Source organism: Lithobates pipiens, unplaced genomic scaffold, assembly GCF_037356315.1.
Source record: "Lithobates pipiens isolate NorthernLeopardFrog02 unplaced genomic scaffold, aLitPip1_a1.2 Scaffold_18, whole genome shotgun sequence".
NCBI classification, from domain to species: domain Eukaryota; kingdom Metazoa; phylum Chordata; class Amphibia; order Anura; family Ranidae; genus Lithobates; species Lithobates pipiens.
In genome coordinates, this window is record NW_027507758.1 from 435,239,335 (window position 1) to 435,262,247 (window position 22,913).

Consider the following 22,913-nt stretch of genomic DNA (forward strand, 5'->3'; position numbering starts at 1 on the left):
TCTCTAAGTATGGGTTTTATAGTTTGCCTGGTAGAAAAAAAAAGAGGAAATAGGTGCTGAGAACTTCCTCTGCTGGCTTGGAAAAATAAATATGAATATCCCTAAGCAATATTTTTATTTTTTCTGAATTAAAAAAATAATATACATTTCCATTAAAGGGAAATTTAAAGTAATAATATATATATATATATATATATATATATATATATATATATTTATTAAAATGTTATACTTACCTGCTCTGTGCAATGGTTTTGCTATGGGGGAACTGGTGCGTGATCGCTTCCGAGCCTTGTTCTATGGATCAATAAGACACCTAGAGCTGCAGCTCAGTTATGCCCCCTGCTCTCTACTCATTGGCTCACAGGCTGTGATTGAGAGCAGTGAGGGAGAAACTGGACAGCCGAGGCTCTCGTACACATCGCTAGATCGGGATTGGGCTCAGGTGAGTATTAGGGGGGTGGGGAAGAGTGGCACACAGAAGGTTTTTTACCTTCATGCATTCTATGACTGACCAGTCTTTACAACCACTTTAAGTGCCAAAATGAGCAAATTGCTAGGAGTTAGAATTGTTTGGCGGGAGAGACATGCATAGTTCCTTTTTATTTAAAAACATTTTCTCCATGTTTCTAGCAATTGTTTATTTTCTATGTACACTACATGTGCAGAGTACACTGCCATAAAATCCCTGAGATGGAGCAGGGTGCTGGTGACAATGTAGATCAAGTTCAGGAGCTGCATCATCAGAGGCCATCCAATGGCCTGGACATAGCAGCATGAGATATAGCTACAACTGCAAGTCTGGACCTGTCATCACTAAGAGGACACACTAACACTGCTCAGTTACAAAAATGTAGCAAAAATACATATTCATTTTTACTGCGATGTGTTGCGTTTTTATGCATGTTTAATGCATTTATGCTGCATTTTCTTTGCGTTTTTACACTGGACATGTGACTGGACAAAGCATTTCCCACAGATGTGTTGCAATAGTTAGGTGTGTTTTTGCTCTTTTTTATTTACTGCGTGAAAAATGCAATTGAAACGCAATGTACAAATTGAAGAGTTCCATGGGATTTAAAGGGATGCATTTTTCTTCCGCTTTTAATAACTGAAATACTTCTCAAATACTGACCAGTGTGAAACGGCCCTTCATGTGTTGTGCATACTTGCACATTATAGCAAGAGCTTACTCCCACTCAGGAGATTTTAGTTCTGCTCTATGTAATAATATATGTCTATGAATGTCATTTAAGTCACTAAAATTAAGGATATTACCTGTTTCATTCGAGATTTCTCCATCTGGACATGGAATACATGAGAAGCAGCAAGCTGGCTGACCCTGTATTATACTCTTCCTGAATCCAGGCTTACAGCTGGCACTGCACACTGAGACTGGAGGCTGACAGAGATTTGGTTAGTCATGTAATATTTATACACTCAGCACACTCAATTTTGGTATGGTACATTCAACGTCTCCATTATACTTCAATGTATTCTTATATGTCACAAGAAGCATTGTTAGCATACCTCCCAACATTTGGAGAAGGGAATGAGGGACACCAACTAGCAAACGTATGTAGGCATAGGACACACCCCCCGCCACAACCCCTTAAAGGAGAATTAACCAAAACAAAAGGTTAATTAAATCCACAAGTGCTTTTTTTTAACCACTACTATTCCTTTATATTGGCTTTTAAAATTTACACATGCAACAATTTAGAATTTGGATGAAAGGTTTAGCACTGGGAACACTTTTTGAAAGATAAAAGGTGCATTTTATATACAACTATATGGATCAGACCAAAATGAGAGACAAATGAGGAGGAATGAGGGACAGAGGGACATTGCTCCAAATCACGGAGTCCCTCGAAATCAGGGACAGTTGGGAGCTATGTGTTTGTGTTTTCAAAAATAGCAATTGCTGGAGACCTAACAATCATAGAGACAATATTATATCTTCTACAAGCAGAGAAGCCAGGAGTATAAACAATTGGGGCCCTTTTACAGTTTAAACCTCAGTCTTATAAAATCAAAACCTTTTATCGTGAAGAGCGTTTCTGTTAAGATCAGACCGGTTTGATTTTAATGGTCATGTAATGTGGGATTATTTTGTAGATAACAGGTTCCTCATTACTGTTTGGTATCAACAATTTGAAAGGAATCAGTCCCTATCTTTTACATTGCAATCTACCTTACATATTCCCTGAAGAAGTCAGTTGAAAGAAATTGGAACGGATTTTCTATAGATGAATGGATCATTAATCTGGGGGTGAATTTCAACATAGGTATGTTGAGGACATTGGTAAAAATATCTTTTAGCAGATAGCTGTTTCCTAACATCCAGATGCTATGGTATCCAGCAAATAAATGGTAATGTACAGGATTCATAAAAGACAGGTCATATCTCATAAACATGATCAGGATAAAAAACAGATTGATGTAATATATTTTGGATTTTGAAAAAGAATTTGGCTATCAATCCTAATAATGAACTGGAACAAAAGGGTTTCAAGTACTACTAGAGTAAAATGTATGTATGCTGGTAAGGAAAAGGTTAAAGAACAGAAGATAAAGCGTGATGGCCAATGGGACAAATATTCTTTATCTTTTTTTTTGATTATTAAGTAGCTTTTGCTCATCATATATACAATGTCTCTAGTCATAATCACAGGATATGTTATATCCTGATAGAGGCCAGATATATCAGATCATATACAGATGTTTATATTGCGTACATGCACTATTTTTTCTCTTTTGCTTCAGAACACCCTTTGCCTGAAGCATTCAGCAAAACATAAGTTAGGACCCTGGGTGATAACCCTTACAACTTGAGCTCCACTTGTGATTTTCACAGACTCTCTCATTTTTAAATGAAGAGAAGGACAAGAAAAAGAGTTGGGCCCTATAAGACTAAGTTTACAGTGTACCCAAAAGACAAATAAGATAAGGAATATCTGTTCAGAACATTGGCATCTCCTGAGGAAACATACTGTCCAGATACCCACAGTTAGTGTACAGAAGGGCGTGCTTACTTAACGACCTTCTGGTACACAGTGTTATCTCTTGGAGACCCCCCTCAGCTCTCTATAGGTACGGGCATGACCTGCTGTGGGAGCTGTGAGTTCTGCCCCTACATTTTAGAGGGTATTTCTCCACAGCTACCCACAGGGAGACTTTTGAAATGCAGACAAAAGGCCAATTGTTGCACATAGGGGGTAGTATATCTAATCATCTGCTCCTGTAATTAGTTTTATGTGGGCAAGACGATTAGACCTCTACGCAAACAGTTTTAAGAATACATTTATGAAATCAAGACTTACTATCTTAAGGCCCCACTAGCTAGACATGTATGCCTACTGCATGATAGGGACCCTGTAAATGTTGGATTCTCAAAGTTATCCACCAAGACAAAAGGGGGGTAAGTTTGACCAATGGGTCCTCCAGCATGAGGCCCGTTGGATCTGGGAGTTGGAGGCAACAAAGGCCCCTGGTCAAAACGACAGTTCAAGTTTTGTCCCTTTTCTCAAATGTTTATACCTGGGGTTATAATATTTTTTCCCCCTACACAGCTTGCTGTGCATACCTTTGTTTCTAATTTCAGTTCATATCATTTATTGTTCTTTGAAATTTATTCATAAGAATGGGTCCTGTGGCTTCAATGGGATTGTTGGTTTAAGTGGATATGTTCTAACATTTATCTCCCCCCTGTGGACACTTCAAATACATTTTTTCTTTTTCTTTTTCATTCATTGTAAAATGATCCACTGTGTCTGCGTCCCCATGCTTAATGCGGGATGACGCCGTCCAATGTGGGACGTGGTGATGCGGCTATGCACACACTAGCAGGGTCGATGAGTATGTGATATGCCGCAACGCAGGTGTGACGTGCAAGTAAGCACTTACTAGCAGCCATTTAAAGCCCAGGGTCAACCCATGGAGACAGGACCGTTCTCGATTGAGCCTCTGAAGCAGCCGGCGGACACCAGCAAAGCCGGTCAGGCCAACCCATTGACCACCTCCAATGTCGTGACTTTGTCAGCCACACTCTGACACCAATGAATTGACAAACCCTACTAAGAACACTAATTAAGGACATTGACATACCACAGGATCAGATAAGTACTTTTCATACTTTACATATGGAACTGTCTTCTCTTACATGCAATCTTACCCTGGATTACAAAAGGGCCCTGTGGGACCAGACCCAATAACTTTTCATTGTGCCATTAGTTGTGAATCAACCTTACAGTGCAAGGGAGGTAGCTCCAGACACAAAGTGCTTTTCAGCTGACCATGTGGATCCATGTATCCTATGCCATTTAATTCTACTCTTGCTGTCTGCACCTCCTCTGGACCACTGCTACAACTCTCAACACACCTGGTTGTCTCCCCATACGCTTTTGGGCCCTCACATCGTTTACATTGCATGCGCATTTGGGAAGCCAGAATTCAGTCTTCAATCCTTTTAAACACAGGATGCCTGATGCACTCATCTCCTTTGCAGGATTAACTGCCATACACTATGGTGTCACTTCTACCAGTGTTAATTTTGTCGACTAAGAGGACTAAAACATTTTAGTCGACCAAATGAATACTATTTTAGTCTACTAAAATACAACTAAAACTAAAACAATTGAGATGACTAAAATATGACTAAAGCTAAAAGCCATTTTAGTCAAAAGACTATGATTGCAACTAAATTGCAATTACTGAAATGTACTGGATATTTTAGTCGACTAAAACGTAGGACATTTTAGCTGACTAAAATGTACTGGAGATTTAGTTGACTAAATACGACTAACTAAAACTAAAACAATTGCAGAAGACTAAAATGGGACTAAAACTAAAATACCATTTTAGTCCTAAGACTAAAATTAACACTGACTTCTACACACATATATTTGCCCCCCACATGATCCATGTGAGCGAAGAGGCAGTTTAATCTATGTCATTTTGACTATTGCCTTCTTGTTTGATCCACACATCTTTAGGAGATGGTAATGGTGTTTTATCTAAACAATTGCTATTTGGAATGTACAGCGAGCTGTGGTAATTTGTTTATTTAACAGGGATAGTTGAGCTAAATAAGGTTTTTTATTTTTGAGTTGCAAAATCACAATAACTCTTCCACAGCCTACCCTTTCAACCATTTTGTTGTGAGTGAAATATTGGGTGCATGGTTGCCAATCAGCTTATAAATTCAGCTTTTTCAATTAAGTTTTCACAAAAAAATAAAAAAGGAAGCTGACTGGTTGTTATGAAGAGCTGCACCAGATTTTGCACTTTCCAGTTTTAGTAAATCAACCCCACAATGTATATGATTGTTATACATCTGGGTGGCCATATCTATGACTGTTTCCAGAGTAGACAAATGTGACTTATTCTTATGCTGTGGATGGGTCTATATCGGTGGGGTTCTGTTCACAGAGACTAAATGCCATTTATATGCTTTTATTATTTTCTTTGTATTTTAATGCGACCAACCTGATGTCTGGTTAAGTTGTACTAATAATCTTTGGATTTTAATACATTTAATGTACCGTATGTTGATTCTTTGACAGGTGATACACCCTACAAAGTCTCATAAACTCTTTTGCTGTCTTGCAGGACAGATGTGGATTTCTAATAATGACAGGATGTCAAGACTGGTATCTTTGATTGAACCATTGGTAGTGAATGATATAATTCCAAGGAGTTCACATACTGTATATTCCAATCATTAGATGTGGTGGCTGTATTAGTTTTATTTTTTTTTATCCTTTTCCCTCTCTTTTTCCACCTAGTGATTTGGCCAGTAACATACCTCCTGTATTAGAGTGCTCTCACACTGAATAAAGGAGCACAGGGCTCAACCTTGGTCAGCAGCCTTGTCTGTCTGGGGCGTGGCGGGGAGTGTTAGCTCTAATAGCAGATTTAGATACACTAATAAATTGAAGCCAGTCTCCTGCTAACACTATAAGCCCTCATGTACACTGCTGCTGGTAAACGGATGTTCAAAGGCAGTTGGATGTTTTTTTTCAGCTGCCCCTGAACTCATCCAATCTTATCTTATGTGTACATGTACACAGGTTTGTTTAATGGCATTTTTAGAAAGCCAAAAAATGAGTTCAGACGCTAAGTTTAGAGGCATTTCAAGAGCCAAGCGCTTCTAAACGTGATAACTCGTGTTTAGCCGCATTTCGTTAATAGGCATTTTTCATTTTTGGCTATTTAAAAAAAAAAATTTGACTTTTTATGCGTGGGTTACTATCTGTCAAGTTAAATCATTCAGGAAAGGTTTTACTTAAATAAACAAATAAAAGCTGACTACTGTAAGCACCCCTTTCAGCGGTAAATTGTAACCGGTAACTGCTATATATGCAGATCGGCTTGTTCTTTTGTATAACAACAGACTTACTGGCAGGACAACCAGGTTAAAATAAAAGAAAGCAAGCCTAAAAAAGAAACAAATGCAGCCATCACATGGAATTTTAAGATGCAATATAGTAAATGTTTGCTTTTGGGTTTAATACTGCTTTAAGTATAAAAGCAAAAATGTCAAAAACAGAATATGTTGTCATTTTGCCTCTGCTAAAAGTTTTCTATCCTTATTTAATAAATAGTGCCATTTTGAATTAAATTATTTTAAAACTATGACTAGCTAGGCTAGGGATGAGTATACTTTGTATTTTTTAGCACTAACCTGAGACTTGTCTCCATTCCATAAGGTGGTTTCATGTTCGTCCATCAGTAGTTGGTGCCTGTCTGGTGTACTGCCGCTGTAGCTCCCCACCTTTTTATACTGGAGCAGGCCATCATTTCCCATCTGCCAGTTTAACACATCATACATTGGCATTGGATCCCCGTTCTGGTCAAAGTAATGTCGATTTCCACTGTGGTCTGTGAAATTCACTCTTTTTAATGCTCTTACTAACTGCAATTTGGAATGAAATTATGAGATCAATACTGCTGACAATGTTATGCAAACTTTACAATCGGTCACTCGCAATGATAAGGGGCACATAAAATTACGCATGTGCTTTTTATTTAAATATGAAATACAGTTAGTATAGAATGCAGACCATATGAATGATGAGAATAATATCAATGATTTTAATTATTGTTATTTTTATACATCTCTTATCACAGTATTTTAGATTAAATGTAAAGGCACTTGCAAAGTTACAAAATTGTTCTTGCAATGCACAGTCATGGCCTTTGCATCCTCTGGTTCTGACTTTATAGCATAGGAAGTCTTAAGCTAGTCATACATGGATCAAAATTCATGCAGTTCAGCAGGGAACGGTTGAATCTTGATCCATGTATGGGATAGCTAATTATACACAAGTCAATCTACTTATGTACAACTAGCCTATCGGGTTTTTCCCAAATGATCAATGTCACCTGCTATAGCTGGCAAACTGGATCATTGTATTCTGCTGTCAGGGAATCCCCGCTGCCAGCAGAATACAATAGCTCAGTTGGAGTGATTCCCCCATCCACTAAGACCCTTAGCCATAAGGAAAATGAAACCATTTCAAATACCACGTGTATCTAATTTATGAACATCAGGAACATAACAGAATGTCATAGAAAGGTATGCAGTATCTTATGCCAGCCAGTCATAAACTATCATTCATTAGAAAAATTAAGAGTTGCTATATTGTTAACCATGGCACATAAACTGATAGTACCATGTTCTTAAAGCGGAACTCGAGGAATTAAGTCTTTTGCATACTTACATTGGTCCAGCTTGCATCAATATATGTATCCATATCCAATATTCAGATATAAATACAAGGTATTCTCTGTTTGGACGAAATTTAATTTCTGAATTCACCTTCGCTCCTCTTAACCTTGTTCAATTAGAAAATGCTTTATACAAGGCATTCTATGAATGTTATAGATACCAACCACGTGGTTAGTGTGCAGAGGGGAGACCATTCCCAAAGGGTCCATAAGATCATGGCTCTCACTATATGTAGTGGTGACTACTAAATTTACAACATCCCAGCAGCCCTCTATGTATCAGATATGGATACTTATATCGAGCCAAGCTGGCCCAATGTAAGTATGCAAAAATTATAATTCTTGGACTTTGAAGTTAAAATTGAATTTTGGCTTACAGCCCTGGCCGCTCAGTGTTAGCTACTTGTCATGTTTGTAAATGTTCACTTTGCAAAGTAAGTGTTAGTGAATAGGGTGAAGCTATGTTCACTTTCTATAGCCAATCATTTGCTAGAAATCATGTTTTTTTTTTTATTATTTACCTTACTCTTTAAAGTTGAACTCCAGACTCCAATTAAAAAGTCCTAGATCAATTTTCCAATGCACATGAACACTACTGTACAATTTCTGTAATTATTGTCTTAGTTGTGAGAATGTAATGTTTTTATTGTTTGTGATGTCATTAGCTACATCTTAAAATTCTACATTTTCAGGCACTAGGGAGAGGATCCATGCAGGTGAATTAGTGGGACTGCTCTGATGTGGAGGGCATTTATAGGCAAAGGGCTTTCTTTTCTTAATGGCAAATGCTCACATAACCAGCCTCACACCTATGGGCTGGTTGTGACTAGGTGCTGTGCAGTCATACACATCCACAGAAGGAAGCATGGCATAAACACATCACTGTTCTCCTTCTGTTCTCCCAGAGGAAACATACAGTATATATATATCATACATGATGAAAGCACCTGTTGGTACTTAAAGTAGAACTATAGGCAAAACATTTTTTTTTAGATGTTGGATAGAGTAAGGGAGGGTCATAACACCTACCAGTTTATTTTTTGCAGAGATTTCCCTTCACTTCCTATCCCTTAGCCAAAACAAGAAGTGAGAGGAATCTCTTTGGGTCCCCCAGGTTACCAAAACTAGTGTCCCGATTGCAAGATTTCCACTGTATTACTTTTCTGGGGACATCCAAAATTGTGGGTATTTCCTTTACTTTCACTTGCAATAATAATGGTAAGAGCACAAATTGAGAGGATGAATCTCGCTAATGGGGGCACAGACAGCAATAAAAATCTTACAGGGGTTCTAATCCCTCTCCACTCTTTAACCCAACCTGGATTTGAACTCTGAAATGGACATTACCTGCCAAGGCTCTATATCGTGTACTTCTGTGCATGGTTCATTTCTACAGGAAATTAGGCTTTGGAGGGCATTGGCGATGGCATATACAGCATGGTAAACATTACAAGTGATCCTTAGTTGAGACACATCTGTATATGTGTTATTCACAGATGACAAGTCCTCATTGCCAGTACAGATGTTTGTATTGTCCAGGGATTGAGAACGATTAGGCCAGGAACACCTGAACGTGTTTTCCCAGAACAACCTTATTATAGGATCTTCAGGTTCCAGTAGTGGATTCGCCTGAAAGAGAAACTCTTTCAGACCGGAGATTCTTCCTGTGGGTATTGCAAGTCCAAGAGTACCGATAAAAAAATGACTTTGATCTTTTGATAACACAAAAGCAGATGTGCTCCAGCCTTCACTTGCTATCCATGTCCTGCCACTAATGTTCTGTTTGACTACTTCCCAAATTAATGGTATCAAGTTAGTGTCTCCAGAGACCACAATTATAACTTTCGCTGAGGAACGTTTTATTGTGTAAGCAATCTGTTCATATTTTGTTTTGGAGTAAGCTAGAGGAATTGTCTCTGAAAATGCTATGCAGACACCAAGCCGTACAATCTGTTCAGTGAAAAGCTGCACTCCCAGATGTCCATAGTCATTGTCTTCAGCTAAAGTGCCCACCCAAGTCCAACCAAAGTGTTTCACCATGGCAGCCAAAGCGGTGGTTTGAAAGGTATCACTTGGTATGGTCCGGAAAAATGAAGGAAAATCCTGCTTATTACTTAAGATGTTGATAGAGGAAAAATAACTCACCTTAGAAAAAAAAATGGTAATTATAAGCAGATATAAATAAAGTAGCTTGACAAGCTTAATAACCTAAATTAAATGTAGCTAAGTGTGGTATGGGTATTATAATAATTAGATTTACTGTTGATAAAATTTGGACTTGATTTCATTATGGTTTGTGGCTAAAAATCACCAAATACTGAGACAGATTCATTAAAACTGAATTGGAATTTACCATAGTAGAGAATAATGTGTAAAGTGACATGAAAAAATAATACATTAATATGTTTTTAAACCACTTGCTTACTGGGCACTTAAACCCCCCTCCTGCCCAGGCCAATTTTCAGCTTCCAGTGCTGATGCACTTTGAATGACAATTGCGCGAGCATACAACACTGTACCCAAATGAAATTTTTATAATTTTTTTTCCCACAAATAGAGCTTTCTTTTGGTGGTATTTAATTACAGCTGGGAGTTTTATTTTTTGCTAAACAAACAAAAAAAGATGCAAAAAAAAAATCATGTTTAATAGTTTGTTATAAAATTTTGCAAACAGGTAATTTTTCTCCTTCATTGAAGTGCGCTGATGAGGCGGCACTGGTGGGCACTGATAGGCTGCACTGGTGGGCACTGATAGGCTGCCCTGGTTGGCACTGATAGGCTGGACTGGTGGGCACTGATAGGCATAGTTAAGGCGGCACTAATAGGCACAGATAAGGTGACACCTATAGGCACAGATAAGGCAGTACTGATGGACACAGATAAGGCGGCACTGATGGGCAAAGATGGGCACAGATAAGATGGCACGGATGGGTGGCACTAAGGGGCACTGATAGGTACCACTGATAGATGGGACTGATGGGCACTGATAGGTGGCACTGATAGGTGGCTCTGATAGGTGGCACTGCTGGGCACTGGTAGATGACACTGATGGGCACGGATATGTGGCACTAGGGTGCAGCACCGTTGTTGAGGCAGATTGTGGGCACTGATGGGTGACACTGTGGGCACTGATGTGTGGCACTGTGGGCACTGATGGGTGGCACTGATGGGGAGCACTTTTTAATTACTGAGGTGGCCCTGGCAGGGGGCAGGTGGGCACCGGTAAGCTGGCCACGATCGGGACTGATGTCCCCATCACGGCCGCTGGTGATCGGCTCTTTTTTTTCTCCTCGCGCTGTCAGCGCGAGGAGGAAAAAAAGCCGATTACCGGCTTCGTTGTATCACATGATCAGCTGTCATTGGCTGACAGCTGATCACATGGTAAGGGGTCGGGATCGACCCCTTGCTTCGATCCATGATCAGGCGAGTCTCATAGACTCGCTGATCACAGAGCGCGCCGCGCAGGCCGCTCGTGCACGGGACGACGTCAATAGACGTAGTCCCGGCAAAGGAGGTCCACGCTGTAGCCATCATTTGGCTATAGCACGGATCTCTAGTGGTAAGGATTAGTTCACCTTTTGTAAAATGTTACACCCATATGCAGGGTGTTACATGTAACATTTTACAAATGTACCGGCCCCTGGACCCAGGACTGGGACAAGGGGTGGGCAGGAGGGACGGCTGCCCCTGGCGCAATGGTATATTGCAGGGGTAGGGGGCATCCTGAGCCTAACCCTAAGGGAAAGGGGGGGTGCAGTTTGGCATCTTTGCCCTGGGCGCTGGATGACCTTGTCCCGGCACTGCCTGGACCCCCCTCCCCTCAATCCCCTGTTTTGGAAGCAAGTGGGGGACCCCCCCCTCCTGATGCCATAATTTAAAGAAAACCTGGACGTGCAGGGCTCTGCCCAGCCGCGTCATTCATTCAGAGAGTTCTGTAAATGAATAGACTACAAATCTACAACTAATGACAGCCTTTCAACTCTCACAGGGTGCGTCTGCCCATGCACCAAGAAACCTAGGGACGATGCCTAAAAATGTTTAGGACTTTATTAAAGCTGATTTGTTTGATGTGTGTTTTTTTACTTATAGGAAGGGGTAAACTGAGAGATACCTCTCTACCTCAATTTACAATTGAACGCTCTCCTCTTAATGGCTCTGTCTGTACTGCAGTAAACAACTAAAGCAAGTACAAAAAGGAAGCATAGGGGTTCTAATCAACTGATAGAAATCACCCTACTCTATGCTCCTCCATTCAATCTATCACTTCCATTCTTCCTGGACTTAAAAAGTGTTCTGACTGAAATAAAATACTGACTGACTCATGGCAACTGATAACGAAGAGATATAAGAGCAACTTGGAAATAAATCCCCTCCCCACCAACCAAAATACCATATCTAAAAGTGATAGTGCACCCAAACTCACTAAGAAAAGCAAAGTACCCTACATGTTTCACTCTAAGAAAGAACTTCGTCAGGGTGTATAAAATAAAATATTTTTTTTTTTTAAAAGGTGTACTTATCCTTTAAGCAGTACCTTCTATTGTTCTCAGGTTCCTCCAAACCTCTAAATGTATTCATTTTTTCTGCTGTGACCCGAATTCCTGTTAAAGGGTGGCTATGTTTATTCTCCATAGTCCCGCTGCATGTTGAAACGTAGCCATTCTCTCTTGCTCGCTCCGAGATAGACTATGGGACTTGTGGTGTGCATAGAGCAGTGCATATGACCACAACAAACATGCACTGTTCATTTCAAACAAATAGAGGTGAGGGGGTAAGGAGAGGTTTTGCGGCTCACTGATTATGTTACAAAAGAAGCAGAAAAATAAGAGTAACAATTTCATAAAAAATAGATTACAGGATTAGAAAAAGAAAACTGATGCAGCCACCACATCTAATGGTAGGACTACCAATAAGTAGTGAATGTGTATGAATTATTTTTGGAGAATAAGAATAATGTTTAGTGTCACTTTATGCTTTTAATTAATGGAAAAACTAAACAACAACCCAGACTAGTTGCTGTGGACCACCACTTCAGTTCTGTGCTCATTTCCTTTTCTCTAGCCTTAATAAATCATCCCTCCAGTGGGATTTTGGTTTGTGTGAAATTAGTGTTTTTCGGTACATAAATCAGCATAAAGTCCTTTAAAGCTAGAGTAATGCTATATATGAAGTCCATCTGTTCAAAGTGCTGAATTACAAAGTTTGTCTGAGAGTTTAGAAAACAAAGGGGGCAGAGAGCTGAACTTAGACACTGTAGAACACATTGAGGAGAGGTCTGAGAACTGATTGGAGGGAAGGGACACACCCCTTTTAACAGCACACAGGAAAAGAGCTGAAGCTGTCAATCAGCTGGAGCTCCCTTCTCTATTACCTTTTTTCTCTTGGTGTCAGGAAAACTGGTCAGAAGTAATTCATGCTGATAGCAGAGGAATGAAGCAGCAGACAGAAATTACACAGTGTTTTAATTGAGACAATTACACTATAGAGCAGGGGTAAGCAACCTTCTTTCCACTTAAGGGCCAGATTCAATGTATCTGAATGCATAGAGGGCCACATTCACCTGCTAATAAATTAACATAATGTAGCACTAACCCCCGAAGGAGCTGCTGATTTTATTGGGCTTACCGTTACCTACTTGACCTCGTATATATCTAGGGGTTTCCCAAGGTTGATGGCCCAAGAATTGCAGAAACTGACACCAGATCCGCTTTAGGGATTTTTATTTGCAAAAAAAGGAATAAACAAAACACAGTCTCTCAATAAGGACTAGAGGGTTTCAGGTAGAAAGTTCAGGTACTCTTGGAACTTAGTCAAAACAGGTAGTCTCTCACTATAACAATCCAGAGAATAGCCATTCACAACTGGATCCTCACCATTATCAGATAGGCCTCCTCTCACTAGGCCTAGCAGCCGATAGAGTGTTCAGATAAAGCAAAGCCTCCGCCACAAACTTGCATATGGAACGGTTGAATAAAGTCTCTGCCACAGACTTGTTGTAGAACACTTGTAGTAAAGTCTCTGCCACAGACTTGTTGTAGAACACTTGTAATAACTAAAGGACATAGACAAATTTAGAGAGCCCTCATATGACACCAGTATCTTGCAGCCGGCCCGGCGATACCGTACAGGTGTAGATTTACTTGGGATCTTTCAACTAAACCTCCAGGCTCTTTCTGAGAAGCCAGCCTTCAGCCTGGACTTCACCTGAAGAGTCCTCCCCTGGTTGCTTCTTCAGTTGCTGGGCCTCTCCACCTCCGAATCCTCCCTCCAGTTACCTGGCCTTCGAGCTAGCCAGCCCCGAGACTCAGAATTGGATGGTTCCGCAACCCAGGCCATGAGAGCCATGGGGGCTGGTCAGGAGGACCAGAACCAAACAGACAGAAAGATCTTCTGGACCGGAACCCAGAAGCATGTGATATTGATGTCAGTACCTTAAGTACCCTCTCCCAGAATGCACAGCAGGATGATACGCCCACTGAGTTGCTTCTGAGAAAAAGTGGCACTCAATGCACCCAGCTGAACTGCGTTCTCACACCTGCCATCGATGACAGCGCCACCTATGGCTAAGCAGAACACAGTGCAATCCAGCCAGACTGGTACTGAGACCATAATTTGGTATAATTAACCCCAAAACCAAACTGCTGTTTCAGGAATGTTAAATGGAGAAAAACACATAGTGCGTGCTCTTCAGGAGCTAGCGCTACAATAATAATAATCCTAACATAGTAATAATAACAGTACAGGCTTACCTAACTTTACGGTGCTTCACTAATACAAAGCCAGTTCACCCAGAGGAAGCATGCAGGTTCACTCCCTTGAAGCAATGGCATCGCTGCAGGGTTTCCCAACCCCCCCACCTCCCCTGCAGTGATTAGTTTGTTCAACTTACACTCACCTTCTCCATTGTTCTCATGCAGCTCCAGCATGTCTCCGGACCCTTTCCTTGTGACACTCGGCCACTGATGCTGGCATTATAAAGTGAAAACCACCTTACTGCACATAAAGATGGTTTTCACTTTATAGCAGTGCCCTGATCCCTATCCCACTGTATGATAATAATAATCAACAAAATACAAGAAACTTTGAATAACATTTACTTTTAAACATTAATAACAACAATAATTATATGATTAAATATATATATTATATATATAATTTGGACCCCTTTACGTTACACAGGCCCCCTGCACATCGCACCTCCCCTGCATATTACACAGTTCCCTCCTCAACCCCCGCAGGTCTGCCCTTTCCTACATTGCCCCATGCAGAGAGAGGCTCAGAGCAGAGCGGAGCAGGAGCAGGAAGCTGAATGAGAACACGGGAGAGACACACAGCAGCGCTGATAACACAGCGACAGCTTCCGGAGTTCATTTTTCACGAGCTGGTGATTGGTTGCTAGGTCCACCTAGCAACCAATCACCTGGAAAGTTAACACCTGAAGTGTTATTAGCGCTTCTGTGTATTTCTCCCATGTTCTCATTAAGCTTCCGGCTTGCTGCTCCGCTCTGCTCTTACTTAAAATGTCTGCAGGCCGGGTGCACATGAATTCATCATGAGCACTGATGGGCCCGACATTTAGCGGCTGCAGGCGGTGGGCCAACGGGTCGTAGGTCCGACCCCTGCTATAGCGGGATATCCTTTGTTCATATTTCGTGTCTGAGGTTTACCGCCACTTTATTTGGAAGGACATTGTAATGCCTCATTTCCAATTATTTCTGTAGGGAAGACCTTTCCAAGGGTAAAGGAAGACTATTAGCGTTGTTAGTGTTTATATTTATGATATAAAAAGATATGGTTTTGCCATCATAAAAGAAATTAGTTATCATGAGTTATATTACTCCAGCAGACACACTAATAAAACACCTGAGGATAATGATATGTGCCCAAAATCCTTGCCATTGCTATTGATATCAGAGAGGCTGATTCACCAATAACAGCAGTTAGCATAGAGTTCTTTTGACATTGGTAGTTTGGAATATCTCTTGCTTCATTTGACGGTCCAGAAATCAGCTCAAACATCTCTTTTACTGTTTCGGCCATGTTGTCACAAGTGTCATAGATTGCATAGCCAAGTGTCGTATTAGGAAGGAGGTATGCATTATTATTAATTTCTTGGACAGTAAAGATCATTGCCCGAAGCCAGCGGAAGCTCCTAAAATCAAAACTGAGAGAAGGCTTTCTGATTATGATGATGGTGGCATATAATTCAGATATAACTATTACTGTTACTAACATAACAAGACATATAATACAGATATAACTAGCATTGTTACCAGGGCAGGACTTAGGATGGTGGGGGCCCCTGGGCTTGAGTCACTTTCGGGCCCTACCTTCTATACATTACCATATTTATCGGCACATAACACGCGCCGGCGTATAACACGCACCCCAAGTTTAGGAGGGAAGTTTAAGGAAAAAACGTTTTAAATGCCCATCAATGCAGCCTGATCAGTGTCCATCTGGAGCCTTGCCCATCATTTCAGCCTTGTCCAGCGTCATTGCAGCCTTGTCAGTGTCATTTGTAGCCTTGCTCCAGTGTCACTTGCAGCCTTGTAATTGTAGTCTTGAAGTTTAAAAATGGTGCCGCCAAGATACAGAGTCCTGTGTATCTCGGTTGCTCTCGGTGGCTCTCGGTGGCTCTCGGGGGCTCTCGGGCCCAAGAGTAGCCGAGTGTACTTGGCTCGGCTCACAGTCACGCTCAGCCCCTATGTTATGTCCATCATAGGGCGCGACTGAGCGTGACTGTGAGCAGAGCGGAGCCGAGTACACTCGGCTATGTATCTCGGTGGGGCCCCCTATTGGGCGGGGCCCATGGGCTTGAGCCCAGTCAAGCCCAATGGTAAGTCCAGCCCTGATTGTTACTATTAGTGATAAATATGATGGTATACCTCTATCCCTCTTTCTGGTGTGTAAAGTGTATGTTGTAAATAATGAATGTACTGTAGGTGGTAAACTATAAGTACATACAGTTGTGTAGCAAAGCATATATGACAGAAACAAGATACAAAAAGAGAGAGGAACATTGTCATAAAAGCATACAATCTATAAGAATGTATGGTAGAAACAAGAGATAATTAATTGAGTAGGTCATACAAAAAGTTACAGTACAGAGTTGATTTACTATAGAAGCAGAGACTGTTCACTTTGCAAAATGAATAGCCACAGAGTTTAGTAAGTAAAGATACATCCAAATGTGCAAGAAAAAAAATTATTGTTTTAATTTGTCTAGTAGACTTGACTGGGTGTTCAATGTGAACACAACTAATTCTTATTAACTAATCTAAGAGTATTGGGGTTGATTTACTAAACCTGTGGAGCACAAAATTCTGTGCAGCTCTACATAGAAACCCATCCGTTACAGGTTTTCTTTTGTCAAAGCTTAACTGAACAAGCTTATGTAAGAAGCTGATTGGGTACCATGCACAGCTGCCCCAGATTTTGCTATCTCCAGTTTTAGTAAATCAGCCCCATAGTCTCTCTACTTAGTAAATCAACCATTAGCCTGTGTACACACGGTCAGACATTCCTACGGAAAAGGTCCGATCGGACCGTGTTGTCGGATAATCCGACTGTGTGTGGGCTCCATCGGACTGTTTCCGTCGAAATATCCGACCGACAAAGTTTTAGAGCTGGGCTATAAAACTTTCCGACAACATGATCCGATCGGACTTTGTCCGATTGTGTGTAGAGAATTCCGATCGGACAAAGTGCCACGTATGCTCTTAGCTACTGCAAAGCTATTGGCTACTAGCCTGAACGTAGTCCCGTCGTAACTAAATAACGTCATCACGTTACGTATGATCGGATTTTTCCGACAACTTTGTGCGACCATGTGTATGCAACACCAGTTTCAGACAAAATCCGTTGGACAAAATACGACGGATTTTGTTGTCAGAATGTCCGACCATGTGTACAAGGGCTTAGTGTTTTGGCACATAATAGTAGAAAAACCGAATATATTAGACCAGATTACTTGCTTACCTGTAAAGGTAAGTATTAGGGATGCATTTAAAGGTTTGATGGGTCAGTGGGTGGCAGGCTGGCAGCAAACATCTTAAGAAAGGGAACTTCAGAAAAAGGAAGAAGCATGTGCCTACAAAACACTTTTAATTTACCCAAACAGGCCTTCTTCAGTTATCTGCAACTACGGCACTATGCCCAATCGTTTGTGGCCAACCTTTGTTTTTCCCCTTTAACTGAATTCGAAAAAATATGTTTGGAGGGCTCTTCCCCAAAGGGTATGATTTCAAGCACCTATCAGCTTCTGATCGTGTCCCCCTCACCGGACGGGCCACGCCATGCCTATATGGGCAAGTGGGAGCAGGCCCTGGGTGAAACTATACCCCTAAGCACTTGGCAGCGTATCTGGTCGCAGGCTTCCAGAAGCTCCATCTGCACGCTCTACAAGGAGAACCAATACAAGATCTTATTCCATTGGTATCAGACCCCGGACTGACTCCACTACATATACCCACTGACTGACTCCCGTTGCTGGCGGTGCCATAAAGATAGGGGAACGCTATTCCATATCTACTGGATGTGCCCCCTACTTCTCCCATACTGGCTGATGGTGCAATCCTTGCTCCGATCTATCTTCGGCACTGAGGTGCCCTTAGATCCCAAAATGTATCTGTTAGGTCTGCCACCCGTCTCCTTCACTAAAATGTCACAGAAACTATTGTCGCATGTATTAACTGCAGCCCGCTGCCTGGTGGCCCTAAAATGGAAACAGACGGAACCCCCCTCCCTATCTGAACTGCACACCAGGATCAGAGATGTTAAGAGAATGGAATACCTGACAGCCTCCCTGAATGACACCCTTGATAAACATGATAGAATATGGGAGCCTTGGGTCCTATTGGAGAATCCCCCAGCCTTCTGATACACGGCTCTCTTTTCATGGGCCTAATGCTGCCTGAGGTGGCTGTTTTTTGGGACAGTCCTGGGCTCTTGGGGCGGGAGGCTGCCTTAACCCTCTTACACCCTATCTCTATTCTTTCTCTCCTTTTCCTGACTTAGCTTTTCCCTCCTCTAATGCTTTTATTGCTATTTGTGGAAGAGACCTGGCACAGGAGATCCGCTATTGTGGCTCTTTTACTCTATTGTAGCTCACTATGTTGTCAGGGGTCATAAACTTTATGAACCGCCACCTAGTCTTACCCCTAGATGGGATGCTGGATTAACTGGCAATCTGATGTTGTGATTATTATTGTACTATGCATCCTCCTGTGCTCTTTATTGGAAATGCTTTGTTCTCTTTTTTATTTTTTTTCCCCATCTTTTTGTTGATCCCCTCTTGTTTTTGTTCCCCTCTTGTTTTTCTTTTTTGCAATTAATAAAATTGTCAGTTTAAAAAAAAAAAGGAAGAAGCATGTGAGAAGCCTTGAACCAAGAGTGTGTTGTAGAGGAAAGGTGAAGGTTACAAGCAAAGTGGCAGTTGCACTTTTGAGCATACTTTGAACTTAGTGAAAGTACATGTATGAAGGAACCAAGCTAGGGAGAACTTTGTAGCTTAGGGCGTGAGGAATGGAACTTGGGAAATGAGAGAGATAGATCAGGGAGTACAGCCCAGAATAGACTGAAGTAGTGGCAGTTGATTCATTGGTAGACCAGAGAGGATGGACGTACAAGAACAGAATACAATAAAGTCAACTATGGCCTAGAACAGGGATCTGCAATTAGCGGACCTCCAGCTGTTGCAAAACTACAAGTCCCATCATGCCTCTGCCTCTGGGTGTCATGCTTGTGGCTGTCAGAGTCTTGCTATGCCTCATGGGATTTTTAGTTCTGCAACAGCTTGATGGTATCATACATAGGGGGAGGACATGTATGGTGAAAAATGTAAGTTGGAGATAGCAGAGGGCATTTAGCTGTTTGACATAAATGAGAAAGTAAAATTAAGCTAATGCCAAGCAACGAGCATTCAAGCTTAGACCCATTAGGGTGTTAACAATTAGGTTTATTATTCAGGTTCCCCTGGATAATAAATGACTATCAGGAGGTATTTGTAATAAAATTACCCACACCGAAGTGTACGTGGTAAAAATTGTTTTTACATACAGTAAGACATTTGGGAGAGAATGAGTGAAAGCATGTGAAAGGCAGATGTAAGGAATATAATATAATAACCCAGTTTGGAAGATATGCTATATTATAAAATGTTGTCCTGGAATAGTCAGCAATAGCCAACTAAGGTATAAAACCTTTATACAGTATTGCATGTTCAAGTCCCAAGCATAAGCTTAAGGCCTCATGCACACTGGACGTTTATGGACGTTTTTACAACTGCTGTTTTTGGCTTCAGACGTTTTTTTCTACAGTCAATAAACTCTCCAGCATGATAACCTAGGTGTCCATGCACACATAGGCTGTTATCAACTGTTTTTGGCTAGGGCGTTTTCTGGATGTAAAAAAAAAACAAAAAACACAAGTAGTGGGTTCTGAGAGGAAGTTTTCAGCTGTAAAAACCCTCTAACGTCAAAAAAACTTTGAAACCACAGATAAACGCACAGAAACGTGGTTCACCAGCGTTTTTTTAATGTTTATGATCCATTAAAAAAGTAAAATGCTAAAGAACACTAAAAAATTGCAAAAACTTTGAAAAACGTTGAAAAACTCACTGCAAAGCTACTGGCGTTTGTATAATGTCATTACAACTTCCAGTGTACATGAGGTCTAAGTATCAATGATACTTGTAAAAAATATAACCATTTTGTTAACTCTATACATGTATGCTTTTTGACTCGCCTGCTTTGTCATCCCAAACCTTTTGAAGGGGGTCCTTGTGGCAAGCTTCAAGGGACATGTTTTGAACTTATACAGGTAACAAGTGAGTATATCATGATTCCTGAGTTCCCCTTCTTACTGTATTGTAGTTTTCTCATATTGACGGTTGGTATGCTGTGAGCTTGCAAATATGAGTAGACTATGGACCACTGAGGACATGCATGAACATGTTCTTATTAAGGCCGGGTTCACACTGCTGCGGGGGGAGATCCGGATGTGATTCGCACCGCACTGCAGTGCAAATCACATCCGATCTCCATAGCGATGCGAGTTCAGCCATACAGATAGTATGGCTGAATTCGCATCGCTCCCGCAGCAAACTCGCACGGGACCCTTTTTTTGATCCGCAGCAGAATCGGATCGCATGGGTGTTCACACCATGCGATCCGATTCCTGTGCGAGTCTGCAGATCGCGCTGCGATATGCGGACGGATCTGGGGGTGTCATTAACATTTCATTGACACTCCCAGCCGTTCGCATAGGGTAGTGTGAACTGCCGGCGGGAGTCATGCGATGCGGGAAAACGCCACGGATTCGCGGCGTTCCCGCATCGCTGTGGTGTGAACCCAGCCTAAAAGGAGGTTTACAGAGAGGTAAGGAACATCTCAGAGCCAGTCAGCTTTCTAATTCATGTGTCAGCATGGGACAACTACCTAGCGACTAGGGAGAAAAAGTGGTGAAGTCTAACAAATCCTGAACCTCCAGCAGGGGGTTCCTTCTTGATGTCTCACAAAAATCCTAATAAGTCATTAAAAAAGGATTTTAGAAATAAATACTTTATGTCTCCATTTTTATTTTGCATGTTCTCCCTTTTAGAAAATATATTTTCCATAGAGATAGTTAACCTACATAAACTAAAAAGGGCACAACCCGATGCCAGTAACTTTTAATGAGTACAAGGATTGGAACTGATGCCAGTGGTACAGATAACAAACTTAAGCAGAAATAGTTCTAACATAAAAATAATCTAATATTGTGTAAGTTTACCAGCAATTTTAGCAAATGTGTACTGTTGTTTTTCTCTGAGGGCTAAATGAGGTTGTACAGTATGTAACTAAACAAAAAAACACCGAAATGGGCAAGATTGTTGGATTTACTTAGAGCTTGTGAAAATTAGGCATATTTTGCATGAATTCAGATAAACCTTATGCTAGAACCAATCCGTTTGACAGCTAAGATCCTGAGCTGTGTAACACAGCCACACTTTCAGCGCTGATCACTGTAACAGTAGTATAATAATCAGTATTAACTGCAAGGTAAACATTTTGATGCATTGCATTTAGCTGCAGCGAACATGAAAAAGTATTTTTAATTAAAGGTTTTCCAATGCATCCTTCCTTTTCCTATCCTTAGCCCTAGGTGACCCTAAGTAATTCCCTTTACTCACTTCTACACCTAGCAATTATTTTTTGCCCTTTTGTAATATTTCTAGATTCACACATATACATTATTTGTGTTTTTCGGCAATGCCTATTATGCACATTGTTGCCCTGCAGTACCATGCACTGCATTGCTAAAAATAGTGCATGCACCCGTTTGGTGCATTCTGGTGGTGTGTTATTAAGCCCATTCAAATGAATGAACTGTTATATTGCAATGAATGTTAAGGCATGTTAATGCAGGTGAATGTGTATGTGCACCAAAAAAAATGTGAATGAAAACTTAAAATTAGGAAATGTTTTGTAACATTTTGTTTGTTTACCAGAAATGTAATTCATTTCTTGTGGTAGAAATAAAACATTAGGAATAAAATATTTACTTTAAAGTGGTTGTAAAGGCAGAATGTTTTTTTTTACCTTCATGCATTCTATGCATAAAGCTAAAAAACCTTCTGTGTGTAGCAGCCCTCCTCAGCCCCCCTAATACTTACCTGAGCCCATTTCGATCCAGTGATGTGCACGAGTGCCTCAGTCATCCGGGAGTCTTCCTCCTGATTGGCTGAGACACAGCAGTGGTGCAATGGGCTCCCGCTGCTGTGAAAGTCAGTTAACTAATGAGGAGATAGAGGGGCCAAACCGCGGCTGTCTGAATGGACACACAGGGCTGCAGCTCGGCATGCTGAGGAGGCATAGCAAGCTGAGGAACCAGAGGAGAGGAGGAACGGGGCTGCTCTGTGCAAAACCACTGCACAGAGCAAGTAAGTAAAACATGTTTGTTATTTTGAAAGGGAAAAAACAAGACTTTAATATCACTTTAAATGCACAAAAAATGCTAGTCACTTTAAAACTGGTCAAACCAGAGACATGCATTTTTTTTTACCTTTATTTGCCCTTAATTTATTAGAAAAGAAAATAATTCCACCAAAAGATAGCCATGTCTGCAATAAAAAAAAACATGTGTGTGTGTAGCATTTTACTCTGGTAGGTAATGACGAAGTTATATTTTAATCAATAGGT

At 41.0% G+C, this 22,913-nt stretch overlaps 1 protein-coding gene across 1 annotated transcript in view; it reads right to left on the reverse strand.

Annotated features, from left to right (window-relative positions):
• Positions 1-22,913, reverse strand: part of LOC143986736 (extracellular calcium-sensing receptor-like) — a 40,304-nt gene that overhangs the window by 11,802 nt on the left and 5,589 nt on the right. The window contains exons 2-6 of the mRNA XM_077485144.1: positions 15,628-15,959; positions 9,050-9,876; positions 7,781-7,838; positions 6,686-6,916; positions 1,279-1,402 (exon numbers count right to left, since the gene is read on the reverse strand). Of these exons, the coding sequence (XP_077341270.1) occupies positions 1,279-1,402; positions 6,686-6,916; positions 7,781-7,838; positions 9,050-9,876; positions 15,628-15,959 (1,572 nt within the window). The remainder of the gene's footprint in view (positions 1-1,278; positions 1,403-6,685; positions 6,917-7,780; positions 7,839-9,049; positions 9,877-15,627; positions 15,960-22,913) is intronic.